The 27388-nt window shown below is 39.3% G+C and overlaps 1 protein-coding gene across 2 annotated transcripts in view; it reads left to right on the top strand.

Annotated features, from left to right (window-relative positions):
• The window catches only part of GRID2 (glutamate ionotropic receptor delta type subunit 2), a 1754345-nt gene that overhangs the window by 1073884 nt on the left and 653073 nt on the right, over window positions 1–27388 (top strand). For both annotated transcript variants that reach the window (XR_012236183.1, XM_073601045.1), the window contains exon 7: window positions 4383–4544. Coding sequence is in view for 1 of the 2 variants with exons in the window: in XM_073601045.1 (XP_073457146.1) it covers window positions 4383–4544 (162 nt within the window). In the remaining variant the exon portion in view is untranslated. The remainder of the gene's footprint in view (window positions 1–4382; window positions 4545–27388) is intronic.

Here is a 27388-nt window from a genome sequence, read left to right on the forward strand (position 1 = left end):
AATGTTAAACACACTGAAGTTTTATCGACAATTACACTTCTTATGATGGTTACCTTGTTTGTTTCTTGGTGTAGAATGTGGTATCCCTTTTCAGATTCACTGTACCCCACAAGTACACCTTAATTTGCGCAAACATCCCATTTTGTACATTTTTCTTTTGGGATCTGCACATAGGCCTTGCTGCCAATTTTTTTTTAGATGATTACAATTCAGGGCCCTTCAATTCCACAGTTCATATGGAGATTTATCAGTTGATTTTCCTGGTAGTTGATTTTGGAGAAAGCATTCGTCATGATTGCCTCCACCAGTATGTGGTTGGCATTTCTGCATCGAACAGCATGGTTCTTTCACTCTCACATAGAGTACAGTTCATTCTTTCTGCAACCCCATTTTGTTCCTGGTCGTATGGTACAGTAATTTGAAATATTATGCCCTGTTTTCTGAGAGTCACCTGTGTTTTATCACCTGTATATTCTACCAAATGCATTGCTTACTTAAGCCATATACTGTTCATGTTTCCTCTGGTACTTTATTTTGTTGTGTAACAAATATAGTGTAATATACCTGGAGTAATCATCTATAAAAGTGAGAAGGTACTTTTGAGTCTTTTTTTCCATTGGACCTCAAAGATCTGGATGAATTTAATCCAGAGGTTTCTTAGCTCTGATATAGCTGGCTATGACTGGATTCTCAGCTTTTTCTCTGGCTATGCCTGAGCCCATAGCCTGTTAGAAATTCTGTATATAGCCCTACAGATCAGACAGTGCACAGTTCACATGGGCTTTTCTGCTTTTCTGCTTTTCTGCAGGAGACAGGAGCTTTATTCAGGAATAAGACATAGAGTATAGTCATTGATGCAGCTACAAACTTATAAACACTGCCCTCTACTGGCTGAAGAATATATCTGTAGTTGTTGCACAAAAATACATGAACAATGTATTCCAACACATTCTTTCAATGAACACAAAATGTTCTGTGATTAGAAAAGGTCGAGTGGAGGAGTGGTGATGTCAAGAGCTTAAACTTGTCCAACAAGAGAATGTTTTGCATTCATTGAGAAAATTCAAAGTGTTCTCTGAATGACACATGTGCTGAGCAAGCAATATTCTGTGTTCACTAAACTGAAGGGCAGCCACTAGCATAGGTCACGGAAGCTAGTGGTGAGCACTGAAGTAGCAGTGGCTATTACAGTGATTTCCAACTTCACCAGAGATCAGTCAGGTATGACAAATGCATACCTTAATTGGTCCAAGCTAAACCAATGTAACCATGCAAATTTTGCATACCTGGAATTCAGATTTAAAGTGAAACTATACTGCATCTGAGCAGCACAAACCAAAAATGCTATTTAACTAATTTTTACTATTCAGAGAAAACTAATTCATCCATCTATGTCTCCATACTTTATTTTGATGAGAAATCACTTTGAAAAACATCCCCTAGCATTTCTGGCTGTGGTCATCTTGAGTAAGGGCTGATGATTCATGTAACATTTACTCGCGGGAATCCATCTGCCCTTAGCTCAGGAATGCATGCAGGAGAATGGGCTTAGTTAAGAAAACCCCTTCTCCCCTCCTGAAGACTCCTGGGATAAATTTGCATAGGCCTTGAAACCAGGAAGTGTATTCGCATGTTTAAAACAAGCATGGGCGTCAGCAGAACTTTTTTCGGGGGGGGGGGGGGCATAATTTTATGGACATCCATGCTCGGTCCCTTTTTGACAATGTCATGAAGGGGAGGGGCTTAGTCATTATCACATAAAGCTCAGGCAGGCAAAGGTTTGAGAAACCTGATGCAAAAGCTTAATAGAAGGATCAAGCTGCCATTGTCTGATTAGCAATTTCTAATCTGTTTAAAGCGGTTTACCATAAAAAGTTTGTTTCGCCAGCTCCTCTTCCCGCCCTCCGTCCTGAGCTGTGCTTCCTCCCGGTCTCCGCTGTTCACTGATGACAGTGGTGGAGGAGGATAGAGGCGGGAGGGTGAGAGAGAGACCGTGACATAGATGGCATGGTGGAGCCACCCATGGAGGAGGCTGGGATGGGAGACAAGGACTGGCACATAGAAAGCGGAGGTCGGCAGCACAGAAACCCGTTCGCGGTGGACAGGTGGACTAAGATTGTCAGGTTGCTGACCCCGTTATAGTGAGTACTGAAACATTTTCAGTCTTGTGGAGGAAACCTGGAGAATGGGCTGTAATAACAATTCAGACTTTTTAAAAACCACAAAAAAATTTCAAGTATAGGCTGTTTTCATCATGATCAAAATATGGTCATAACAGATCAACATGTACTGCTATACATTTCAAATTGCAACATAAAAAGATGTACATTCTCCAGGATATATTTATATGGACTGGTACGCCTGGCCTGAGCAACTTCCAATACAATGTGGAGCTGAATGATCTCTTATATAACACATATATCTTTCAAGCCTAGAGAATGTACATCTTTTTATATTGCAATACATCTGTTATGGCAGTGGCAGCTGGTGCTCAAAGTTTTTTGGGGGCGCAAAAAATGTTGAAAAAAAATCATCAATTGCAACCACTGTGCCCATCAATTGCAGCCACTGTGCCAAACGCTGCCACTGTGCCACACGCTGCCACTGTGTCAGCAAACGCTGCCAGTGTGCCCATCAAACGCTGCCAGTGTGCCCATCATATGTTGCCAGTGTGCCCATCATATGCTGCCAGTGTGCCCATCATGATTGCCGGAGAGGCGGTTTAGTGTTAGGAATGTGAATAGTCATTCGCTTTTCTAACACAGCTGAGTGACCTGCGAGCGCCCAGCATGGCGCTTGTAGTTCACCATTTTTTGACACCTATTAGAGCCGATTGCTCTAATCAGGTGCTTGAAAAACACCCCCCACCACTGTAATTCAGGCGTCCTGCACCCGAAAAGGGGCCGGGCACCTGAGTAGGGGGTGGCAGTGGCAGCCACAGATAGATTCATGCAATGCATGAATCTATCTATAGGTGATAGAGGGGTGGCAAGAGACAGGGGGCGGCGCTCCAGTGCGCCCTTAATGCACAAGCCGCTATTGTGTTCTAGCCATATTTTGATCTTGATGGAAACAGCCATACAGACTGTATAATACAGTCTGTATGGCTGTTTCCATCAAGATCAAAATATGACCACAACAGTTCCAGTTGTATTGCAGTACAAAAAGATGTACACAGTGGTATCGTTGTACAGGCACTGCTGTTACCTGTGGTTCTTCAGCGGTAGTCCCAGGACAGGCACTGGCAGCCAGGCAGTGTATTCTCTGTCATCTCGGCCACTGCACGACACGCACCTGTGACCTGTGGGAGGAGCTGGTGCCTCGCTGGCCGGATGGGCATAAGCACAACATATTTACACAGGCAGAGGCAGGTTGAGGCAGCAGCCAATCACGGAACAGCCGGGTCAGTGTCCCGGTGATGTTAAGCAGAGGCCCGAGCGGCAGAGCCAATCTGATGCTCGGGCCGGGGGTGAGGAGGGAGGGACGGATGCATGTGTAGTTGGAAAAGACTGAGAGCAGCCCCAGCCCCCAGGCCAGCAACAGGGGGCAAGTCAAGTGTCTTCACTCTGAAGGACTTCAACACTCTTACGATTCTGGGGGGGGGGCAATTGACCCCCACTTGCCCTATGGTGCAGACGCCCATGAAAACAAGTAAATATATTAAACCTTCCTATCTATTTACTCATGCTAGTAGCATAAGGATTAAAAATAGTCAATGTTGATGGAGACAGTGAAGTTCTACTTTAAGTAAATTTTTTGTGACTCAGTTAAAAAGTTTCTTAGCGAAGCCCTTGTCTCTAAATTAGCATCCATATTGGCAACCTGCTGCTCCTTTAGTTGGCTTGCAGGCTGACAATACTGCTGCAAATTGCAACTGGGAATGCCATTACTGTTAAGACTTTCCAGGTAGGAAACTTTGCAATAGATTCAATTTTCTTTGGAAAACATTATACAGTGAGGTATGGTGACAAATATACTGAAAATAAATTTAGGGTTTACGTGCACTTTAAGAAATGACTAGATGAAATTTCTAATTTATAAGTATAGGTTTACTGATATAAAGCAGGTATTAGCAGGGTCAAAGCAAGCATGATATTTGTTTTGATTCTATATGTGACACCTGTTCTTATATAATAGTTTAAAAGGTTGGCAGAAAATAAAGCTGTTATCACACTACAGGAGGGAACCCTCTATCATAAATGACATAACTTGATAGGCCTAATTTAGAAAGAAAAAAGATTGTTTGTTCAATCAGGCAAGAACTTTACTTGCAGCAGAATAAGCCCATAAAGAGCTGTAGCTGCTATGTTGTGATTTTTACTTAGGTCTGTCAGGCTTCCTCAAAAAAATAAATCTAATGATCAATATCTAATCCTTTACAGATCACCAACCTGTATATCTATGACACAGTGCTTTTACTAGCTAATGCCTTTCACAAGAAGCTTGAAGATAGAAAGTGGCACAGCATGGCCAGCCTTACCTGCATCAAGAAGAACTCAAAGCCTTGGCAAGGAGGTCGATCTATGTTAGAAACTGTCAAGAAGGTACCATTTTCTCCATCTTTCATCTTCATTATTTTCAAATGAAAGGAAAAAATGATGCTGGCTGAGGTGTCTAATTTTAAATGCGTATTAGTCTTACTAAAAGCGTAGCCTGTCAGAAGGTCCATAAGATTAGTTTAGATGACAAATTTGCTAAATTATCATTCTTCAGTGAAGTTTTACAGTTCAGTAAGAAGTTTCATCTTCTGGTCTAGAAAGGTTTTATTACCACTGTTCTTTTCTCACAAAAAAAAAGCTGTTATAGCATATATGAAAACTGCAGTCAGCTTTGTTAGTTTTTTGAAGACCAAATAAAGGCATCAAATAACACCAATCATTATTTGTGCTCAACCTAGCTTAGTAATGCAATGAAATAAAATGTTTATACATACAAAATATAAATCATGCCTATACCTATAGCTTATGGGCATAGAAATTAGATGATTGCTGCCCAATCTGGTCATCTGACTGCTATCTGAAGTCTAGTTCGAGCTTTGGTGTGGCTATCATGCCAGGTGTTTGAAAAGCAGTGCCCACACCAATACTACAGGAATAGATACTCATTACACTTTTGAAAAAGCAAAAGTTGTGTTTTTGATTTGCTAAAGGAGTAGAAAATGTTTACTAAGCATGATGATCAAAGTGTACTTTCACTGTGCTCTCCCAATCATGTGTAGTATAACTTAAAAATACTGGATTTTATCTATCTAAATGACTGAATGATTAAAATAAACACTGCTTTACTTTATTCACTAAGGTGAGTGAACATTCTTTACACTTTTAATAAATCAACACTGATGTGTACACATTTATGTATTTCTGAACACTGGCCACAACATCCTTATTTGGTCTGCTGCATTGCACTGCGTGGATTCATGCTTTCATAGCAGGGGCCACTGACATCAAATTGCCCTTACATTATCAGTCTCATTCAATGTAGTTAATGGAGAACTCCATTTATGTGCTATGCAAACCTGACATGAATCATTAAATTTAGTAGGAGTTTCTGTTTGGCTCAGCTTACATATGTGGGTTTCTGCATCAGGGTAATGCCGCGTACACACGGTCGGACTTTTCGTCTACAAAAGTCCAACGGACGCTGACGGACTAAAGCTGGCTGGTAATCCGATCGTGTGTGGGCTTCTCCGGACTTTCAACGTACTTTTTTAGCCTCAAATCCGACGGACTTTAGATTTGAAACATGCATCAAATCTTTACGTCGTAACTACGACGGACCCCGAAATCCGCTCGTCTGTGTGCTAGTCCGACGGACAAAAACCCATGCTAGGGCAGCTATTGGCTACTGGCTATGAACTTCCTTATTTTAGTCCGGTGTACGTCATCACGTACGAATCCGTCGGACTTTTGTGTGGTCGTGTGTAGGCAAGTTCGTTCGTTAGAAAGTCTGCTGCAAGTCCTCCGGAAGTCCGCCGGAAGTCTGTCGGACAGGCTGTCGGACTTTTGTAGACGAAAAGTCCGACCGTGTGTACGCGGCATAACAGGATGGGGTATAGCAAATATTTTCACTTAATCAGGAGCAGGGAAGGAGTAGGAATGCTGCACATGTGCCTGCTGAGAGTCCTTCTGCTAAATGTTAAAGCCTAAGTTTGGTAAGAAAAAAAGGGGAAAAAAAGCAGAAGGGAGGAAATTATTATCAGTCTGATGTGTCCCTTGTGCTGTTCCTCCTCTGATACCCCATCTAACTCCGTTGCCACAATTTTCCACTGTGGCAGGGGTAAATATAAAGGGACCTGTGATTTGCAGTCATCAATAGGGCCCGCCATGCCTACCCTTTTCACCCCTGTCCTCCGTTCACAGAAGTTGTATAATAGCATCTATGAATGAAAAACAATATTTGAATAGAGGACAGGCAGATTCATGAAAAGCCCACCTGCTCCATTCAGAGATCCTCTTTTATTCATAGAAGCTATAGTACAACTTTTATCAATGGAGGAGGTTGAAGAAAGGACATACGGTAGTTGGCAGTCTTGATGAACACAAGTGACAGCTTCCTTAGTTCTTTTAACCCCCACCTCACCAGAAGATTATGGCAGTGGGGGCAAGAGGGGATCGGAGGAGAAGGATTTCAACTAAACAAGAAGCTAGCAGCACAAGAGACACATATGATTAAAGTAAATAATGCCCCTTGTGCTGATATTTTTTTACTAAGTTTGGGCTTTTGTTTAATAAAGTGTTAAGCTTTGTTAATTATGCTGCATAACTCTTCATTAGAGCTTCTAACAACCCCTAATTAATTCAGCCTTCTTGCCTAACTGTTTGCATCCTTAATGATTTTAACTAATTGCCCACCAATTTCACTTTAAGTATATAAATTACTTTCAAGAACAAATGTTCCTTAAAATTCAAATGGTATGAATGCTAAAAAAAATCAGGAACAGTTCAACCAGAACACCCTTTGACTTCTTTTTGATTTCAAATGGATTTTCACTTTATTTTCTCCTGATCATCTTTATCTCTGTCTTTGCTAGTTCAGCCAAGCATATGATATGTTCCATTTGGAAACCAAGATAAATGGCCTGCAATTTAATAACCTCTAAATAAGAGTTGTGTCTTTAAATGCAGTTCTCCTTTTATTTATACAATAATAATTATGTAAGGCCTAGATTATTCGTGAGTTACATTTGCAGAAGAAGGCTGTGAAATTAAATGAAGCCTTTTGACTAAATTTGATATTAGTTTTTAATTATATCTTTAGGTTTTAAGCTACAGCTATATAGCAGCCAATCAGATTTTATCTGACACTTCCTAGGGCAGCTTCATTTGCAACTTGCAACAAAGTCATGTTTGCTTGAAATTGCACCTAAACTCAAAAAGTGATGCTTTTTTGCCATATGTGAAACATTTAAATTGTTATTGTGCTTAAGTAATGACCTGAAAATGTTACCTTTTGCTTTGAATTCCTCCTGGCAATTATCAGTACACTTTCTCACATGTGACTGTGCCTACAGCTTTAAATAGTATCTTACAAAAGTGAGTACACCCCTCACATTTTTGTAAATATTTTATTATATCTTTTCATGTGACAACACTGAAGAAATTACACTTTGCTACAATGTAAAGTAGTGAGTGTACAGCTTGTATAACAGTGTAAATTTGCTGTCCCCTTAAAATAACTCAACAAACAGCCATTAAGGTCTAAACCGCTGGCAACACAAGTGAGTACACCCCTAAGTGAAAATGTCCAAACTGGGCCCAATTAGCCATTTTCCCTCCCTGGTGTCATGTGACTCGTTAGTGTTACAAGGTCTCAGGTGTGAATGGGGAGCAGGTGTGGTAAATTTGGTGTTATCGCTCTCACTCTCTCATACTGGTCACTGGAAGTTCAACATGGCACTCATGGCAAAAAACTCTCTGAGGATCGGAAAAAAAGATCCTTTTTGCATGGCTGTCATCCCAGAAAGAAGCCTCTTCTAAAGATGATGCACAAGAAAGCCCACAAACAGTTTGCTGAAGACAAGCAGACTAAGGACATGGATTACTGGAACCATGTCCTGTGGTCTGATGAGACCAAGATAAACTTATTTGGTTCAGATGGTGTCACCCAGGTGAGGAGTACAAAGACAAATGTGTCTTGCCTACAGTCAAGCATGGTGGTGGGAGTGTCATGGACTCGGGCTGCATGAGTGCTGCCGGCACTGGGGAGCTATAGTTCATTGAGGGTACCATGAATGTCAACATGTACTGCGACATACTGAAGCAGAGCATGATCCCCTCCCTTCGGAGACTTGGCCGCAGGGCAATATTCCAACATGATAAAGACCCCAAACACACCTCCAAGACGACCACTGTCTTGCTAAAGAAGCTGAGGGTAAAGGTGATGGACTGGCCAAGCATGTCTCCAGACCTAAACCCTATTGAGCATCTGTGGGGCATCCTGAAACAGAAGGTGGAGGAGCGCAAGGTCTCTAACATCCACCAGCTCCGTGATGTCGTCATGTAGGAGTGGAAGAGGACTCCAGTGGCAATCTATGAAGCTTTGGTGAACTCCATGCCCAAGAGGGTTAGGGCAGTGCTGGAAAATAATGGAGACTACACAAAATATTGACACTTTGGGCCCAATTTGGACATTTTCACTTGGAGGTGTACTCAGTTTTGTTGCCAGTAGTTTAGACATTAACTGCTTGCCGACCAGCCACTGCAGTTTTACTGTGGCAGAATGGCACGGCCAGGCCAATCGACATTAACTTACGTTGCTTCGCCTTTTGGCCACCGAGCACCCACAATCGTTCGTGGCAGAGTGAAAACCGGGATCTGTGTGTGCAAACACACAAATACAGGTTCTTTCAAGGGAGTAGAGACAGATCATGTGTTCATACTAAGTATGAACACTGATCTCTCTGTCCTCCTAGACAGTCCTATCCCCTGTACAGTTAGAACACACCTAGGGAACACAGTTAACCTCTTTATCGCCCCCTAGTGTTATCCCCTTCCCTGCCAGTGACATTTTTACAGTAATCAGTGCATTTTTATAGCACTGATCGCTGTATAATTGTCAATGGTCCCAAAAATGTGTCAAAAGTGTCCAATTTGTCCGCCACAAAATCGCAGCCCCGATAAAAATTGCAGATCGCCGCCATTACTAGTAAAAAAAAAAAATACTAATAAAAGTGCCATAAATCTATCTCCTATTTTATAGACGCTATAACTTTTGCGCAATCAATACACGCTTATTGTGATTTTTTTTTTACCAAAAATACATAGAAGAATAGATATCGGCCTAAACTGAGGAAAAAATTTGGTGGGATATTTATTATAGCAAAAAGTAAAAGCTATAGGGGGTTATTTACTAAAGGCAAATCCACTTTGCACTGTAAGTGCACTTGAAAGTGCACTGAAAGTGCACTTGGAAGTGAAGTCACTGTAGATCTGAGGGGGACATGCAAGGAAAATAAAAAACAGCATTTTAGCTTGCACATGATTGGATAATAAATTCAGCAGCGCTTCCACTCATTTCAGATCTACCCCTTAGATTTAGAGCGACTGCACCTCCAAGTGCACTTGCAGTGCAAAGTCATTATTTTCAAATGAAAGTAAAAAATGATGCTGGCTGAGGTGTCTAATTTTAAATGCGTATTAGTCTTACTAAAAGCGTAGCCTGTCAGAAGGTCCATAAGATTAGTTTAGATGTAAAGTAGTTAGTGCACAACTTGTATAACAGTGAAAATTTGCTATCCCCTCAAAATAACTCAACACACAGCCATTAAGGTCTAAACAGCTGGCAACATAAGTGAGTACACCCCTAATTGAAAATGTCCAAATTGGGCCCAATTAGCCATTTTCCCTCCCTGGTGTCATGTGACTTGTTAGTGTTACAAGGACTCAGGTGTGAATGGGGAGCTGGTGTGGTAAATTTGATGTTATCATTCTCACTCTCTCATACTGGTCACTGGAAGTTCAACATGGCACTCATGGCAAAAAACTCTCTGAGGATCAGAAAAAAAGAATGGTTGCTCTACATAAAGATGGCCTAGCCTATAAGAAGATTGCCAAGACCCCGAAACTGAGCTGCAGCATAGTGGCCAAGACCATACAGCGGTTTAACAGAACAGGTTCCACTCAGAACAGGCCTTGCCGTGGTCGACCAAAGAAGTTGAGTGCACGTGCTCAACATCATATCCAGAGGTTGTCTTTGGGAAATAGACATATGAGTGCTGCCAGCATTGCTACAGAGGTTGCAGGGGTGGTAGGGTCAGCCTGTCAGTGCTCAGACCATACGCCACACACTGCATTACACATTACATTACACACACACACTACTAAGTATGAACACTGATCTCTCTGTCCTTCTAGACAGTCCTATCCCCTGTACAATTAGAACACACTTAGGGAACACAGTTAACCCCTTTATCGCCCCCTAGTGTTAACCCCTTCCCTGCCAGTGACATTTTTACAGTAATCAGTGCATTTTTATAGCACTGATCGCTGTATAATTGTCAATGGTCCCAAAAATGTGTCAAAAGTGTCCAATTTTTCCACCACAAAATCACAGTCCCGATAAAAATCGCAGATCGCCGCCATTACTAGTAACAAAAAAATAATAAAAGTGCCATAAATCTATTTCCTATTTTATAGACGCTATAACTTTTGCGCAATCAATACACGCTTATTGTGATTTTTTTTAACCAAAAATACGTAGAAGAATAGATATCGGCCTAAACTGAGGAAAAAATGTGTTTTTTTTTTTTTTTTTTTAAATGTGGGATATTTATTATAGCAAAAAGTAAAAGCTATAGGGGGTTATTTACTAAAGGCAAATCCACTTTGCACTGCAAGTGCACTTGAAAGAGCACTGAAAGTGCACTTGGAAGTGAAGTCACTGTAGATCTGAGGGGGACATGCAAAGAAAAGCATTTTAGCTTGCACATGATTGGATAATAAATTCAGCAGAGCTTCCACTCATTTCAGATCTACCCCTTAGATTTAGAGCGACTGCACCTCCAAGTGCACTTGCAGTGCAAAGTGAATTTGCCTTTCGTAAATAACCCCCATTGTGTTTTTTTTTCAAAATTGTCGCTCTTCTTTTGTTTATAGCGCAAAAAATAAAAACCACAGAGGTGATCAAATACCACCTAAAGAAAGCTCTATTTGTGGGGGAAAAAAAGGCATCAATTTTGTTTGGGTACAGCATTGCATGACCTAGCAATTGTCAGTTAAAGCGACGCAGTGCCGTATCTCAAAAAATGGCCTGGTCATTGAGCAGCCAAATCTTCCAGGGCTAAAGTGGTTAATGGCTGTGTGTTGAGTTTTTTTTTTTTTTAATAATCTTTATTTATCAAAACAATTTTACAACTTTTTATAAAACATATACACATCCAAGACATTAAATGATCCTATGTTTCTTTATCAGAACATTATTCATATCTCCTCTTAGCTAGTTACAAAATAAATTCCAGGATGTGTATCCCTTGCTATTTTATCCAACCAAACTACCACCCTCCACCCACCCATCCCAATCATACACATTCACACATGATACGAAGAGAGAAAAAAAAAAAGAAAAAGGGTCCCATCCTATTATGCTGCATTAGGCTTCTATATCACCCTCAGAAGCAGCAAGGAGGCTCTAAACTGTTCCCATCTGGACCAGGTTCTTAATATCTGTTTTTTTAACCCCTCTTCTATCACCATTCTTTCCTCCAAGGCACGCACGCCATCTCACACTCCCACTCCACCACAGAGGGCACCTTTGTACTTTTCCATTTTCTCGCTATAATAGTTCGGGCTGCCGTAAGAAATGTTTCAATATTCCCTTCTTAATTTTTTTCACTGATCCTGGGATCATAGATAGTATACTGCTGCTTGTATATCTGGATATAACCTGATCTCAGTCATAGCTCTATAAATCTCAAATATTTTTTTCCAAAATGGTTGGACTTCTGAGCAATAGTACCAGATATGTGACATTGTGCCCTGAGCTTCATGACATCTCCAGCAAACCTCCTTATTATTGGGATTTATTTTGTGTAAATCCACAGGACACCTATACCATCTGGCTAAAATTTTATAATTTCTTTCCTGATGTTTGGCAGATACCGAAAGCGAGTCAGTTAAAGCGACACAGTGCCTTATCTCAAAAAATGGCCTGGTCATTGAGCAGCCAAATCTTCCAGGGCTAAAGTGGTTAATGGCTGTGTGTTGAGTTATTTTGAGGGGACAGCAAATGTACAATTGTTATTCAAGCTGTACACTCACTACTTTACATTGTAGCAACATGTAATTTCTTCAGTGTTGTCACATGAAAAGATATAATAAAATATTTACAAAATTGTGTTTTCACCTGTGTGAGATACTGTAGCTGTATATCTGCAGTGTGAGGCACTGCTGCCTTGTGAGATTTGAAGCGTGATTTGGTGATGCCACTACTATGCTGCTCACTTTTTATTGTGGCTGTAAAGAAAGCTGAGGAGTTGCAGTTTAAAGATTGCCTTGCTTCTACCTAATTTAATCTATAAATCTGTGCTCTCTGTATACTCCCTGCTCCTTATTGATCATTACCCCACCAGTCATCAGAGGATGAATTTTGATATGAGCCCTCATGGAGACAGAGAGAAAAACAAGACATGGTGGATCAATAATAAGAACAAGATCAGCTGTGGGGAACTTTGATTGATTTTTCATTTTTTTCCGTTTTTCAATTAATAGTATTGAACCAATCTAATCCATTTCTGGAGGCAAGCATATTGAAAAATTATCTCCAGTGTTCAGGCACTTATGTCACCCCACAGTTTCTGTACAACAGCTCACTGCAAATACTTTTGGTAATAAAATGAAATTCACCAAATCCACAACAAGCTAAACAAGCTGAAGTTAGAAGCTGATTGCTACCATGCACAGCTGCACCAGATTTTGCACTCTACAGGTTTAGTAAATCAACCCCACTGATCTTTCTTCACATATAGTAGGCCTGCATTAAACAAAATAATATTATGCATTTCCCATGTTCCTGGACATATTTTATAGCTATTATTAGTCACTTGCAGTATATGGTGGCTCCCAAACAGTAAACAGGCAGTACTAGGCAGTAAAGAGTGAATCTGTTTGGTTTTGAGTTGAGGCCATGTTCAGAAAACACAACCAAAAATCAAACCAAAGTCAATGGGAGGCACACCTTGAAAATCAATTCTCTCTATGTGTTAAGCTAATAGCAAGGCTTTATCAAACAAAGGGCTTGGGGAGCTGGCCCTGTCAGAGTCCCCTATTCATTTTTCTATGACATGTTCTCTTTAATGTGGTATCAGGGGTGTATTAGACCCCTGATGTCTCACCTGCCTTCCACTGAAGCTAATGGAGAACAACTCAAGCTCCATTAGCTGCTTCCCTGGCCACAGGGGAAAGTAACAGCCGAGCCCAGAAATGACATATGCATGTCACTTCCGCATGCATTCTAGCAAGGGGAGATCAGTGAATGTTTACTGGTCTCCCTCCCCTCTCCTTGGAGGCACCCATCATGAAGGTCCCAGGCCTACAGGTAGGACAGAGAAGCCCAGTGGGCCACACTACCGAGGGTCTATGGAAGCCTTCTGGTGGCTGTACAGCTGTCAAATCACTTCCATCTAACAGCTGACAGTTGGCTTCTCAGATTTACACAATTCTTTTAAATGATGTGGTTGGGGGGATGCCTTAAACCTGCACATGAAGTAACACAACTATATGATGTACTAAAGGAAAAGTGACATTCAAAAGACTATTTACTTGAATATACTATTTCCTTGCCACTATGTTCTGTTTGTAAACAAAGTGGTCTTGATTCCACTCAACATTCATATTAGACCTTTATCCTAGATGAGGGACTGGTTTGGATTGTAGTGGGGACCCTAAAAAGGAAACAAAAAAGGTGTGGGGAGCCCCATAAAAATATACATACCAAACCCTTATTCTTGAAGAGGGTTTGGTATAGATTGTAAAGTAGGTCCCAAGCAAAAAAATAAATAAATAAAAAGTTGCCACCCCCCAAAAAAAACAAACCATTTTAGACCTTTTGACATCCCCAAAGCATGGTATTTAAAGGAATCATGCATTTCTAATGTTGCACTTTAAGCCACATTAACCTCCCTGGTGGTATGATTATTTCAGATTTTTGCGTCTCAAAGCAGTACAATTATTTTGCATAGAAATTTGGCGTTTTATATTGTAGGTCTGTAATTCTTAGCAATAACACACTTATATCTGTCCACCAAGAGTCTAGTAAATATCCCGGGTATGATGAAGTTTGAAACACAAAATAATAAATTATAATTATAATAAATAAATATAAATAATTAAAAAAATAATAATATAATAATAATAAAATAAATTTCCCCACGATTCCCCATCGCTCAATTCTGCAAGTGTTCTAATTTACTATCTCTGTTTTCTAGCTGGTCTAAAGCCACTTTTGACGTAAAGGGACACTTTTTGGTTGCTATGGACAATCTCAAGTTTCCAGGCAGAAAGAACAGTATATATAATATAAAACTGCATGCAGGGCATGGGCCAAAGCACTGGGGACAAAAGGGAAGTGAAATGATTTCATAGAGTACTGTAATCTGTAAGATTACAGTACTGTATGTGTTATGATTTTGACATTTTTTTTACATTTGCCGCCAGGCTCCGCCCCCTGTGCGTCACGACGCTCGCAGGGAACAGAGCCTGCCACAGAGAGGCTTCGGGCAAAGGACGGAGCTCGCAGACAGCGCGGGGGGACATCGCAGGATCCTGGGGACAAGGTAAGTATACCGCACCAAGATCCTGAGATGTAATCCCGAGTGTGGCTCGGGGTTACTGCTAATGGTGCTGAAATTTAACCCACACTCGGGAATACCGTCAGGGAGGCTACAAACCCCTTCTCTGCCGAACAGTCCTACATAGCAGTGCCCAACGACCCATGCCATTTTATACCAAAAAATTAAGTACTTAAGTAGGATTCAAGAGCTACACTCATCAATATGTGGCACCTTGCTGGAGCATTGAAATAGTTCAGAAGAATTGGCAGTCACTGATAATATTGATTTTTTTGTGGTGGGGCAGGTGACAATTAAAAGTTCAGTCTATAGCATCAGCAGCAAAGTATTTTTAGCCATTGGTAAACTTAGGGCCTGCTCACAGTACTCAAAATGCTGCTGCCTGCACAGCATTGTGGACTGCAGAGCCATGAACACAGCATGGTGTCAGTAGATCAGCCAATTTACCATTGTGTCAGGGATTAAGGAGGGTGTCTACCCAATAGTGCTCATTCTTTGATTAATTAAATCTTGGGGTCTTTGCTCAGGCATTTGAGCATAAGACCTGTTGCCAAATTGCCTACAGCAGAGGACCCAGCATCCTCAGTGTCAGTGAGGATAACATTGTCCTCAAAAACCTTACTCCAGCCACTTATAACTCCCTGAGTCTGGGAGCAGTGAAACCTCAACTTGAAGCGTGTCCTATTTCCTTCTCCCCACCACCAGAACCCTAAACCTACTCCTCCTTGTATTCCTTCTCTGCCTATTGCTGCCTCACAGGGATAGAGACAGTAGGCAAAGAAATCCACTAGCTTGAGACAGCAGAAAGTCATCCTCTTACTCTTACTGCTTTGCCACTAGTGCACGGTCTATCAGGCTACAGTGGAACATGGAAGAAATTGTATCACTAATCCTCACTTTGTTGCAGCTTTCCATTATGGTCACCTCATTAAAAGGTACCAAAAAGCTAGATGCATCTCAGATGATGAGTAATCAATGCTGGGAAAATATAGCTCTCATGAGCCTGTCTTCATGTTGTAACCACACAGGTTCTCATTAATAGTACATTGCTATTGGTGCAGCCTCTGCAGCATGGCCAATGTGAAGTTCCAGCACCAGGTTTCTGATGCACCCCCAGGTTGAGGACATGTGCTAGGTACATGTCTGATTTTTCGAAGGTGAATGGTGATCTTGCCTGGCTAAACACAGTGAATGGTCAGCCACCTCATGTCCTAGGCCTGGAGAGTTGCCAGCAGCTCTGGTCCAGTGTGGATTCTCTCCCCTGGGCATGCAAGCTGCAACACAGCATAGTAGAATTTATCCTGGGATATTGCACATGCTATGGAGTGCTTGTGGGGAAATGCTGGTTCCACAGAGTTGGAAGATGAGGCCAATGAGTAGGAGGGGGTACAGGGGTATGGGTGACTGGGTGGTAACCATTGGTGTACCCTGTCCTGCATCTTACCCAGCTGCATGATTGACCAAGAGTTTCATAATCCACAGTATCAATGTAAATGTTATGCTATATACCCCATTATGACACCGTAAAACAAATAACTCTCCCTACACAAACTAAGCTTTTCGTAATTGGGATGAGCTGCCGGTTCAGTCTGAACCCATGTTGGTACTGAAATGAGTTTATTTGGAGGTTCAGTCAAGCTGAAACCTCTAGCTGCAGTAGTAAGTGAAACATTTAACAACAGTATTACTAACTGCCAAATGTGAAATTGTCCTGGTTAGGGCACCTGGTTGTTGGGGAGCCAGTGACCACCAGTGTACAACCAAGGATATATCCCAGCTAGGCCCACTCAGCTGTCAGTCAAGATTGCCAGGACAAAGTTGTCGTTCAGGTCTGGTATAGATTTTTACAGATTTCTAATATTTGGCTGGCATTGACTTCATTGAGGTTCAGGTTTGGCACCCAAAATTTAGTAACATTTGGCAAACACATCCTGAACCAAATACACATACATTTAGCTCATCACTTCTCCCAAGTCCCTAAACTACTCCGACCCACTGACAAACTACTAATGTGAATCCACTCTTTTATAGTCGGGGGCTTGCATTATTAGCCATTGTGCTGACCACAGTTGAAAGGTCAGACAGTATATGCTTGTCAAATTTAAAGGGATATGTGCAACACTAACGCGTGTCGACACAGGAATAACATGTCCCTGAGGAAGAGTATGCACTATTGTAGAATAACGAGGAGTCCTCCCATGCTTTTTTCTGCACTGTGTCATATTATGCTTTTGTGCCAAGATGGTGCTAGAAGACCTTTCCTCAGCTCACCCAGTGCATTTACTGTATGTAAAGGCACTGACACAGTACTGCTATGCAGATGTACCTGCACAGCCATGGGCAAAGCACTCTGCAGTCCTAGTGCTGCCCTAGACTACCTGTATCCAAGATGGACCGATAGGTGCATCATTGACTATTAGTTATGGTTATTTTTTGGAAGTTTTTCCTAATAATATCTATACAATTTATTTTATGTTTGTATTTATAAATCATGTATCCAACATATACTGTTTAACTTCAAACTTCCTTCACTATTGCTCCTTTTATATATTACATTTTCCTGCCGAGAAAATATTGTTAACTGGCAAATATATTTAATTAACATGTTTCAGCTACAAATCAACTAATTACCTGTTTATATATAAACATATCCCACTTATCATCATTATATCTCTTAATTTCAACTTTAATTAAATAATTATAGAAAATGTTTTATCATGTAGTAGAAAGGAAACCATATGTAAGCTAAAAAACAATTTTAAAGTGTCTGACTTTTACGTGTTAACACATCACCTTTTGCTGCTTTTAAAAATTCCTGAAGAGGGGGGAATGATTTTCTTCAGTATGAATAGGCAAATGCTAAATGCAACCAATCAGAACTCACCTGTCTTATGTCAACTCTGTACAAGAACTCAAATTAGGTTGCTTGCATGTGGCACTTCTTTCGTTGTAGTGTATTGACTTAGGCCCCTTTCACACTTCGGTGACTTTTCAGCTGCGATTTTGACGCAATTTTTGCCACGATTTCAGGGAATGCCTGTGTAACGCGCATCAAAGTCAGGGACTACTTTAAAGTCGGCACGACTTGAAGTCGTACTAATATGAATGGTTGTCATTGGAAATCAGGGGGAACGACTTGTCATGCGACTTTTGCAGTCCCAAGTCGCAGGACAAGTCATACAAGTGTGAAAGGGGCCTAAGCCAGCTTTTGCAATAAAACATCCAACACATTTTCAGTGATAATTTTGCACTCAGTGCAATGGCTAATGGCATGTCTTTGCTGTTTTGTATAATATTCAGAATGCCCAATGTATAGTTTTTGTCATATACCATCTATGATCATATTTGACACCAAAGGATATTGTTTTATGGGCTACTGTTGTATAAAAGAGAAAAACACTAACAGTTCAATTAACGTTATTTTTAAACATATCACAAAACAGTGTGCACACAAATCTGGCCATACATAGGGCAAATTTGGTTTGAAAAAAAAATACAATTAATTTAATATTTCCTAGCAATTTTCTGTATACTTTTTTTAACTTCAAGCAACCAAAATGCTAAATTGAGAGTGGAAATCAATCAATGCCTCAAAATGGCAATCAACAGGCATTTTCTGTTACACCAATTTGTATCTTTAGCTTCTTTAGAAACTACAAAAACATGTATGCTGTAGATTGTAAAATTAAAGTTGTTGCTTTAGTAAAAAAAACTAATAAGAATTACTAAAACTTAGCCCAAAGCTGACATGCGTATAGCCAGATTCAAGGATAACCAGGGATCATATGAAAATCATTGTTAATTGGTTATTTGATTTTAATACTTCAGCTGAACATTTTTTTTTTAAATAGCGTAGGTAAATATGTCTGTGGAACTTCCCTCATTTTCTTTTTTTTTTTTCACAATTGGTTCTACTGAAATAGGTTATCATAACACAAACATGGGACTTCCCTCATGTCTGGCCTATTTCTATTTGCAGTTCTCAGTGTACTTTTAGCCATGTCTTTATTAGTAAGGGATCTCCTCTTTAATTGCTGTAAATCAGGGAGCAAGTAGACTAAACAGCCGCTACCTGTTGCACACAAATATGTGTTTAACCACTTTCCCAAAAGAACTGTCTCTGTTGCTGCATAGCCACCAATTTGATTGGAACATGCAGTGGAAAATTATTTGTAGAAAGGAAAACTGAAATGTCTTTGGCTGCAGAGCAGCAAGTTTAACTAATATTTGGTGACATATGTTCCTTGTCAAAAGAAGTTTATTGAGTATACAATGTTATAAAGATACATAAAGTAAGTTTACAAGGATCTATAAAGTAAGCTCATTGTTTTACAGTAGGGTTTATATAGGTAAATATCATGAAATTTCAAATATTAAACATTGGGTTCACGTAAACCTAAATTAAAGATATATATCATTTCCTTAGTTACTTTTGTAGGTATTTAAATGATTTATACCTACTATACATATTGTTTACAAGTAGAGTGTATATAGGTCAAATAAATTCTGATAATGAGCTTTAATCGTAAGGTGGAGAAAAGGAAAGAGAAAGAAGAAAAAGGGTTGAAAGGTAGAGGTATGGTCCACAAGGTTGTCCCGCTCGTCAGTTTATTATTCTTTTTAGTTCTCTTTGAAGCCTTAGAATGGGTGTCTCTGTAAGTCATTTAATCTGTTACCATGGCAACAGGACAGAGTCATTGAAGTTTGACAGGAACTGTTGTTTTATCCAAGGATGCCAAAGTTTTTCAAATTTTGGAATTTGATTTTAATCGATGGCTACCATCTTAGCATGGGACATTGTATTATTCATTCTGTGAATTGTTTCTGCTAGTACCAATGTAGGAGATTTCCATGCCTTGGCCACTGTTTGTTTTACAGCCGTTATTAGTTGGATCATAAGTTTGAATTGAGAGAGTGTTAACCATTCCGGTTTTAGATTAAGTAAAGTTAAATATGGATCTGGTTGTATTATTTTTTTAAATATTTTAGATGCAATCACGAAGACTTCCTTCCAGAAGGTTTGGATTACTGGGCACGTCCACCATATGTGTAAATATGTGCCTATTTCTGGGCATCCTCGAAAACAAAGAGCTGAGGTATTAGGTGAATATTTTGCCACTCTAGCGGGTACAAGGTACCAGCGAGTTAGGACTTTATAATTTGTCTCCAGTGCTAAGATGTTGGGTGAAGATGACTTAGATGTGAGCCATATGTTAGACCAGTCCGTGTCTTCTAAAGTTCGTCCCAGGTCCCCCTCCCACCTCTGAACGTAAGAGGGTCTATTAAGATTTGGTACTCCATATAATTGATTATAAAGTGATGAAATTGTACCTTTAGCAAATGGATCTTTTGTACAGATTGATTCAAAAATGGATAATTGGGATAATGGTGTATCCCCCTTTAGGAATGGTGTATAGAAATTTTTGATTTGGAGATATCTAAATATCTCAGAGTTTGGTAGATCATATTTTTCTCTAAGTGATGGGAATGAAAGGAATGATTTAGATGCTATGAAGTCATTTAATGTCTGAATGCCTGATGTTGTCCAAGCTTTAAAAGAATTTGGGTAGATCCATGCCGGATAAAAGGCCAGATTTCTGATAAAAGAAAGGAGAGGATTGTGTGGAGATTGTAACTGATATTTGGTTTTTAGTTTATCCCAGAGATAAGAAGTGTTTAGTTATGGGATTATGAATTTTAAAGCGGTCTTTAGGATCAAGCCATAATAAATTTGATATTAATAGAGGGTCATTTTCTGAAGCCTCTATAAATACCCATAATGGGATTTCCTGTTTTGCATGGTATTTGGACAGACTGGCCAAATGTGCCGCTCTGTAGTAGTTAGTAAAATTAGGGTATCCCAGGCCCTCATTTATTTTTGGGAAGATGTAGTGTGTGTATAGGTATACGTGGTTTAGAAGAGCCCCATATAAACGAAGTTGCTCTTTTTTGTACTATTCTCAAAAAATAGGAAGGAATTGGAATAGGGAGGACTCTGAATAGATAAAGCAATTTGGGTAGAATAGTCATTTTGATTGCATTAATCTTCCCCATCCAGGATAAAGGAAGTTGCGACCATTGTTTTATTAGATTTGTAATCTGTCTTAATACAGGAGGATAATTGGTTGAGAATAAGTCAGAATGAGATGCTGTTAAATGAATTCCAAGATATGGGATTGATTTTTCTGCCCATGTGAATGGGAGTGTAGCCCTAGCCGGGATCAATTCCATGTTTGTGAGTGAAATATTAAGCACTAGGCATTTCTTAGGATTAATCATAAGGCCGGATAGGGCTGCAAATCCATCAAGAGCTGGTATTAAGTTAGGACCAGAGACCTGTGGTGATGATAGAAAAAGTAATATATCGTCTGCAAATATACATAATTTGTGTGTAATACCTCCTACTTCAATGCCAGTTATAGTTTGGTTTGTTCTGATATATTGGGCCATGGGTTCGAGTATAAGGGCAAATAATAAGGGAGATAACGGGCAACCCTGTCGGGTACCTCTTTCGATATTAAAGGCTTCAGATTTGTATCCAGCATATTTTATATAGGCTTTGGGTTTATTATATAATGCTTTGATCTATGTTAAAAAGTGGGGTCCAAAACCCCATTTTTGTAATGAATATTGCATATATTGCCAGGATACTGTGTCAAATGCCCTCTTAATATCGAGAGATAGAAAACATAAAGGGATTTTCCGTTTTTTAGCAATATGTGCCAATAACACTGCCCTGTGTATATTATCGCCTGCCTGTCTATTTGGCATGAAGCCTACTTGATCTCTATGTATTAATTTTCCTATAATGCTATTGAGGCGTTTTGCTATTATTTTTGCTAATAATTTAATATCGAGGTTTAACAGAGAGATAGGCCGATAATTCACACAGGAAGTATCATCAGAAAGGGGTTTTGGGATCATACAAACAATTGCCATTAGTGTTTCTTGCCGAAAAGAATGTCCATCTAGAAGTTTGTTAAAAGTTTCAGTGAGAATGGGAGAGAGTATTTCTGAGAATGTTTTATAGTATAAAGCCGAGTAGCCGTCTGGGCCTGGTCTTTTGTTAAGTTTTAGATCTTTTATGGCGTTAGCAACTTCATCCAAACTGCTTTTTTGATTCTGAGATAACTCAGGTAAGGTTATTTTTGAGAAGAAGGATTCAGCCTCTGTAGGATTAAATTCATTGTTTGTCTTGTATAAAGTTGCGAGATGTGAGTGAAATTTATGGACTATTTTAACTGGATTACAAGTGTAAACATTTTTTGATAATTTCAAACGTATTGGTTTGAAAGATTTGTTAGTTGAATTTAATGCCCGAGCCAAATATGTACCTGGTTTGTTTGTATTCATGTAGAAATTGTGTTTGGAGCGTTTGAGGGATTTATCAACTGACTCAGTGAGAAATAGATCGTATTCCAATCTAGATTTTTCCAGATGAGATTTTGTACTCTGAGATGGATTATCTTGAAATGATATGTAGGCTGCATTAAAATTGAGTTCTATTTTTTTTGCTAGATTTTTGCGTTCCTGTTTAAATAGTGCCATTTGTCTTTGTATTGTACCACGCAAGACAGGCTTATGAGCTTCCCACAGTGTTATTGGGGAGATGTCTGTTGTATTATTAATTGATATGTATTCCTTTAAAGCTTGTTCAATGGCCATCTGATGTAGTGGGTGTTTGAGCATTATGTCCGGTAAGTACCACGTTGGGTCATGCCCTTTTGGTATGGCTGAGGCTATAGTAGTGTATACTGCATTATGATCAGACCACGGAATCGGAATTATATCTGATGCAATAATTTCTGGTATCATTCCTATTGTTAGAAAAATATGATCTATTCTGGTGAAGGTTTGATGAGGGTGCGAGAAATAAGTGAATTTCTTTTTCATTGGGTTACTTTCTCTCCATGAATCTACCAGATTGTATTTGGAAAGAAGTTGAGAAAAAGGTAATCTAGAGGTTATTTTGGATGGTGTAAAAGGTGATTTATCTAGAAATGGGAGGAGGACCTGGTTCGAATCCCCACACATTATCACTGTTCCTATTTTGTGTGTATTAATCACTTGTAATATATGTGAGAGGAATGGTGTAGGTTGTTTGTTAGGAGCGTAGTAGGAAATCACCGTGATTGCTGTATCCATTATATAACCCATGAGTATCAGGTATCTACCTTCTGGGTCTTTAATTTCTGATGATAAGGTGAATGGTGTGGATCGGTGAAATGCAATTAGAGTTCCCCTTTGCTTGGTACAGGCAGAAGCCGTGTAAATTTGTTGATAAAAAGGAGAAATATATTTTGGAGTAGAATCTTTGGTGAAGTGTGTTTCTTGGAGGCATACTATGTGAGCCTTCTTGTTATGGAAAGTACGGAAGGCTTTGGTCCTTTTTTGAGGGACATTTATTCCCTGAACATTCAGGGAAAGTATATTCAGTGGTGCCATGGTAATAGATCAAATAGTTTTGACTTACTTTTTGTTATGTAGAGCTGACTGCGCAGATCAACCTGTGTGGACTGAAGAGATGAATAGATAGAAAAGAAACCAGTGAATTCTGGAGTAAAGAGTAAACAAAAAACATATGAGATTAGATGATACATTGTATAAATTATTTTTTGCAAATAATCACAATTTACCCGTGAAAGAGAATAAATATCTCTCTCAGGGGAATAAGTGCCTTCGTCACACTCCCACATAATATGGTTGGGAGAATGAGGAGAGCTAATGGGGGTACACGGATCTTCCGCTTACAGGAGAGAAGTGCTATGTCAAAAGACATCAAAATGATGTTTCATTATTGGAGTGCAGAATATAGTTTTTGTTGAAATTATTTATTCCAGGGTGGTTGTATATGGTTAGTCTTGCCCTAGGCTAAATAATTCAGTTAGAAAGGTACTGTTAATAACTTTGGTATTGATGAAGATAGTTTGAATTATTTTGGGATTTTAACCCTTTTAGAGTAAACAATTACATATTTTATTCATATGTAACTGTTTAGATATGTTAATTCATAAAATTGAGGTTGTATTGCTTCAGATTAGAATAAACAAAAACATAATTCTAGGAACTAGTTAGGTAATAATATATTTGTTTTAAGAAAAGAAAGAAAAAAAAAAAAAAAAAAAAGCTTCCATTACTTCTGGATTATTGAACATATTTGTCCTAAAAAGTAATAAATCTATTGTTATTACCTGATAATATATAACTGAACAAGAATTTCCTTATTTCACTTATATATTCTAAGGCTATATGAAACAGAAGTAATAAGAAATATAACTGGAATGTAACATGATCCCACACAGTGTGTGACTATCACAATGCAGTTACATTCAGTTATAAATATAGGTTTTTTATAGAGAACCATCTCTTAGTATAATAAATGAAGAGATATCAGGAATTAGGATGTCAGTCCATTGAATCTTCTTGGTCCATGGATGATGTGGCATAACGGCCTCTTTTGTGAGAATGATGATTCCCATTTTGTTCTGGAATTTTCTGGGTGCTGCCTGAAGGTGAAGATGATGTCATTCTTCTGCGTGTGGGAGTGTTGCTGCTTGTGGGTTCTGTCAGATTTAATTTTAAAAGGGTTTGTTGTAGTTCATCTGCTGATCTGCTTCTGTAAATTGTACCTTGGTAGTTAAATCTGACTGAAAAGGGGAAGCCCCATTGATACATAATGTTGTGGCGTTGCAGTTCCATTAGTTGGGGTTTCATGGATCGTCTTTTAGTAATAGTAAGTTGGGATAGGTCAGCAAAAATTTGATAATTGTGTCCTTGAAAATTAAGTTCCTTTTTTTCTCTTGCAGCAATTAGTATTTGTTCTTTCGTTCTGTAATAATGAAATTTTGTGATTATATCACGTGGGGGTCCATCTTTCTTTTTGGCTGTGAGGGCTCTGTGTACTCTGTCCAGTTCTAAATGTTCAATAGGGATATCTGGCTTTAGTTCTTGTAATAGAGCAGTAATAGTAGATTGCAGGTCTGTCACATTTTCAGGTATTCCCCTTATGCGTAAGTTTGAACGTCTGGCTCTATTTTCGTAATCTTCGAGCTTAGTTTGAAGTATTAAATTCTCTTTTTTTAATTGTTCCAATTCTGTTATATTTTCTTGGGTTGTAATTTCAATTTCATCCATTTTTATTTCTAAGGCTGCGGTGCGGTTTCCCAGCTCTCTTATTTCTTTGGTTAGGCTTTTTGTTATTTGGTCTGAGGTTTGTTTTAACCACTTCAGCCCCGGAAGGATTTACCCCCTTCCTGACCAGAGCACTTTTTACAATTTGGCACTGCGTCGCTTTAACTGCTAATTGCGCGGTCATGCAATGCTGTAACCAAACGAAATTTGCGTCCTTTTCTTCCCACAAATAGAGCTTTCTTTTGATGGTATTTGATCACCTCTGCCGTTTTTATTTTTTGCGCTATACACGGAAAAAGACCGAAAATTTTGAAAAAAAATGATATTTTCTACTTTTTGTTCTAAAAAAAATCCAATAAACTCAATTTTAGTCATACATTTAGGCCAAAATGTATTTGGCCACATGTCTTTGGTAAAAAAAATGTCAATAAGTGTATATTTATTGGTTTGCGCAAAAGTTATAGCGCCTACAATCTAGGGTACATTTTCTGGAATTTACACAGCCTTTAATTTATGACTGCCTATGTCGTTTCTTGAGGTGCTAAAATGGCAGGGCAGTACAAAACCCCCACAAATGACCCCATTTTGGAAAGTAGACACCCCAAGGAAATTGCTGAGAGGCATGTTGAGCCCATTGAATATTCATTTTTTTTGTCCCAAGTGATTGAATAATGACAAAAAAAAAAAAAATTACAAAAAGTTGTCACTAAATGATATATTGCTCACACAGGCCATGGGCATATGTGGAATTGCACCCCAAAATACATTTAGCTGCTTCTCCTGAGTATGGGGATACCACATGTGTGGGACTTTTTGGGAGCCTAGCCGCATACGGGGCCCCGAAAACCAATCACTGCCTTCAGGATTTCTAAGGGCGTACATTTTTGATTTTACTCCTCACTACCTATCACAGTTTTGAAGGCCATAAAATGCCCAGATGGCACAAACCCCCCCCAAATGACCCCATTTTGGAAAGTAGACACCCCAAGCTATTTGCTGAGAGGCATGTTGAGTCCATGGAATATTTTATATTTTGACACAAGTTGCGGGAAAGTGACAATTTATTTATTTTTTTTTTTGCAAAGTTGTCACTAAATGATATATTGCTCACACAGGTCATGGGCATATGTGGAATTGCACCCCAAAATACATTCTGCTGCTTCTCTTGAGTACGGGGATACCACATGTGTGGGACTTTTTAGGAGCCTAGCCGCGTACGGGACCCCGAAAACCAATCACCGCCTTCAGGATTTCTAAGGGTGTACATTTTTGATTTCACTCTTCACTGCCTATCACAGTTTCGGAGGTCATGGAATGCCCAGGTGGCACAAACCCCCCCAAATGAACCCATTTTGGAAAGTAGACACCCCAAGCTATTTGCTGAGAGGCATGGTGAGTATTTTGCAGCTCTCATTTGTTTTTGAAAATGAAGAAAGACAAAAAAAAAAATTTTTTTTTTCTTTTTTTAATTTTCAAAACTTTGTGACAAAAAGTGAGGTCTGCAAAATACTCACTATACCGCTCAGCAAATAGCTTTGGGTGTCTACTTTCCAAAATGGGGTCATTTGGGGGGGGTTTGTGCCACCTGGGCATTCCATGGCCTCCGAGACTGTGATAGGCAGTGAAGAGTGAAATCAAAAATTTACGCCCTTAGAAAGCCTGGAGGCGGTGCTTGGTTTTCGGGGTCCCATACGCGGCTAGGCTCCCAAAAAGTCTCACACATGTGGTATCCCCGTACTCAGGAGAAGCAACAGAATGTATTTTGGGGTGTAATTTCACATATTCCCATGGCATGTTTGAGCAATATATAATTTAGTGACAACTTTGTGCAAAAAAAAAAAAAAAAATAAAAATTTGTCTCTTTCCCGCAACTTGTGTCACAATATAAAATATTCCATGGACTCGACATGCCTCTCAGCAAATAGCTTGGGGTGTCTACTTTCCAAAATGGGGTTATTTGGGGGGGTTTGAACTGTCCTGGCATTTTATGCACAACTTTTAGAAGCTTATGTCACACATCACCCACTCTTCTAACCACTTGAAGACAAAGCCCTTTCTGACACTTTTTGATTACATGAAAAAATTATTTTTTTTTGCAAGAAAATTACTTTGAACCCCCACACATTATATATTTTTTTAAAGCAAATGCCCTACAGATTAAAATGGTGGGTGTTTAATTTTTTTTTTTCACACAGTATTTGCGCAGCGATTTTTCAAACGCATTTTTTGGGGAAAAAACACACTTTTTTACATTTTAATGCACTAAAACACACTATATTGCCCAAATGTTTGATGAAATAAAAAGGATGATCTTAGGCCGAGTACATGGATACCAAACATGACATGCTTTACAATTGCGCACAAACGTGCAGTGGCAACAAAATAAATACATTTTTAAAAGCCTTTAAAAGCCTTTACAGGTTACCACTTTAGATTTACAGAGGAGGTCTACTGCTAAAATTACTGCCTTCGATC

The sequence above is a fragment of the Aquarana catesbeiana genome, linkage group LG01, assembly GCF_042186555.1.
Source record: "Aquarana catesbeiana isolate 2022-GZ linkage group LG01, ASM4218655v1, whole genome shotgun sequence".
Taxonomy (NCBI): domain Eukaryota; kingdom Metazoa; phylum Chordata; class Amphibia; order Anura; family Ranidae; genus Aquarana; species Aquarana catesbeiana.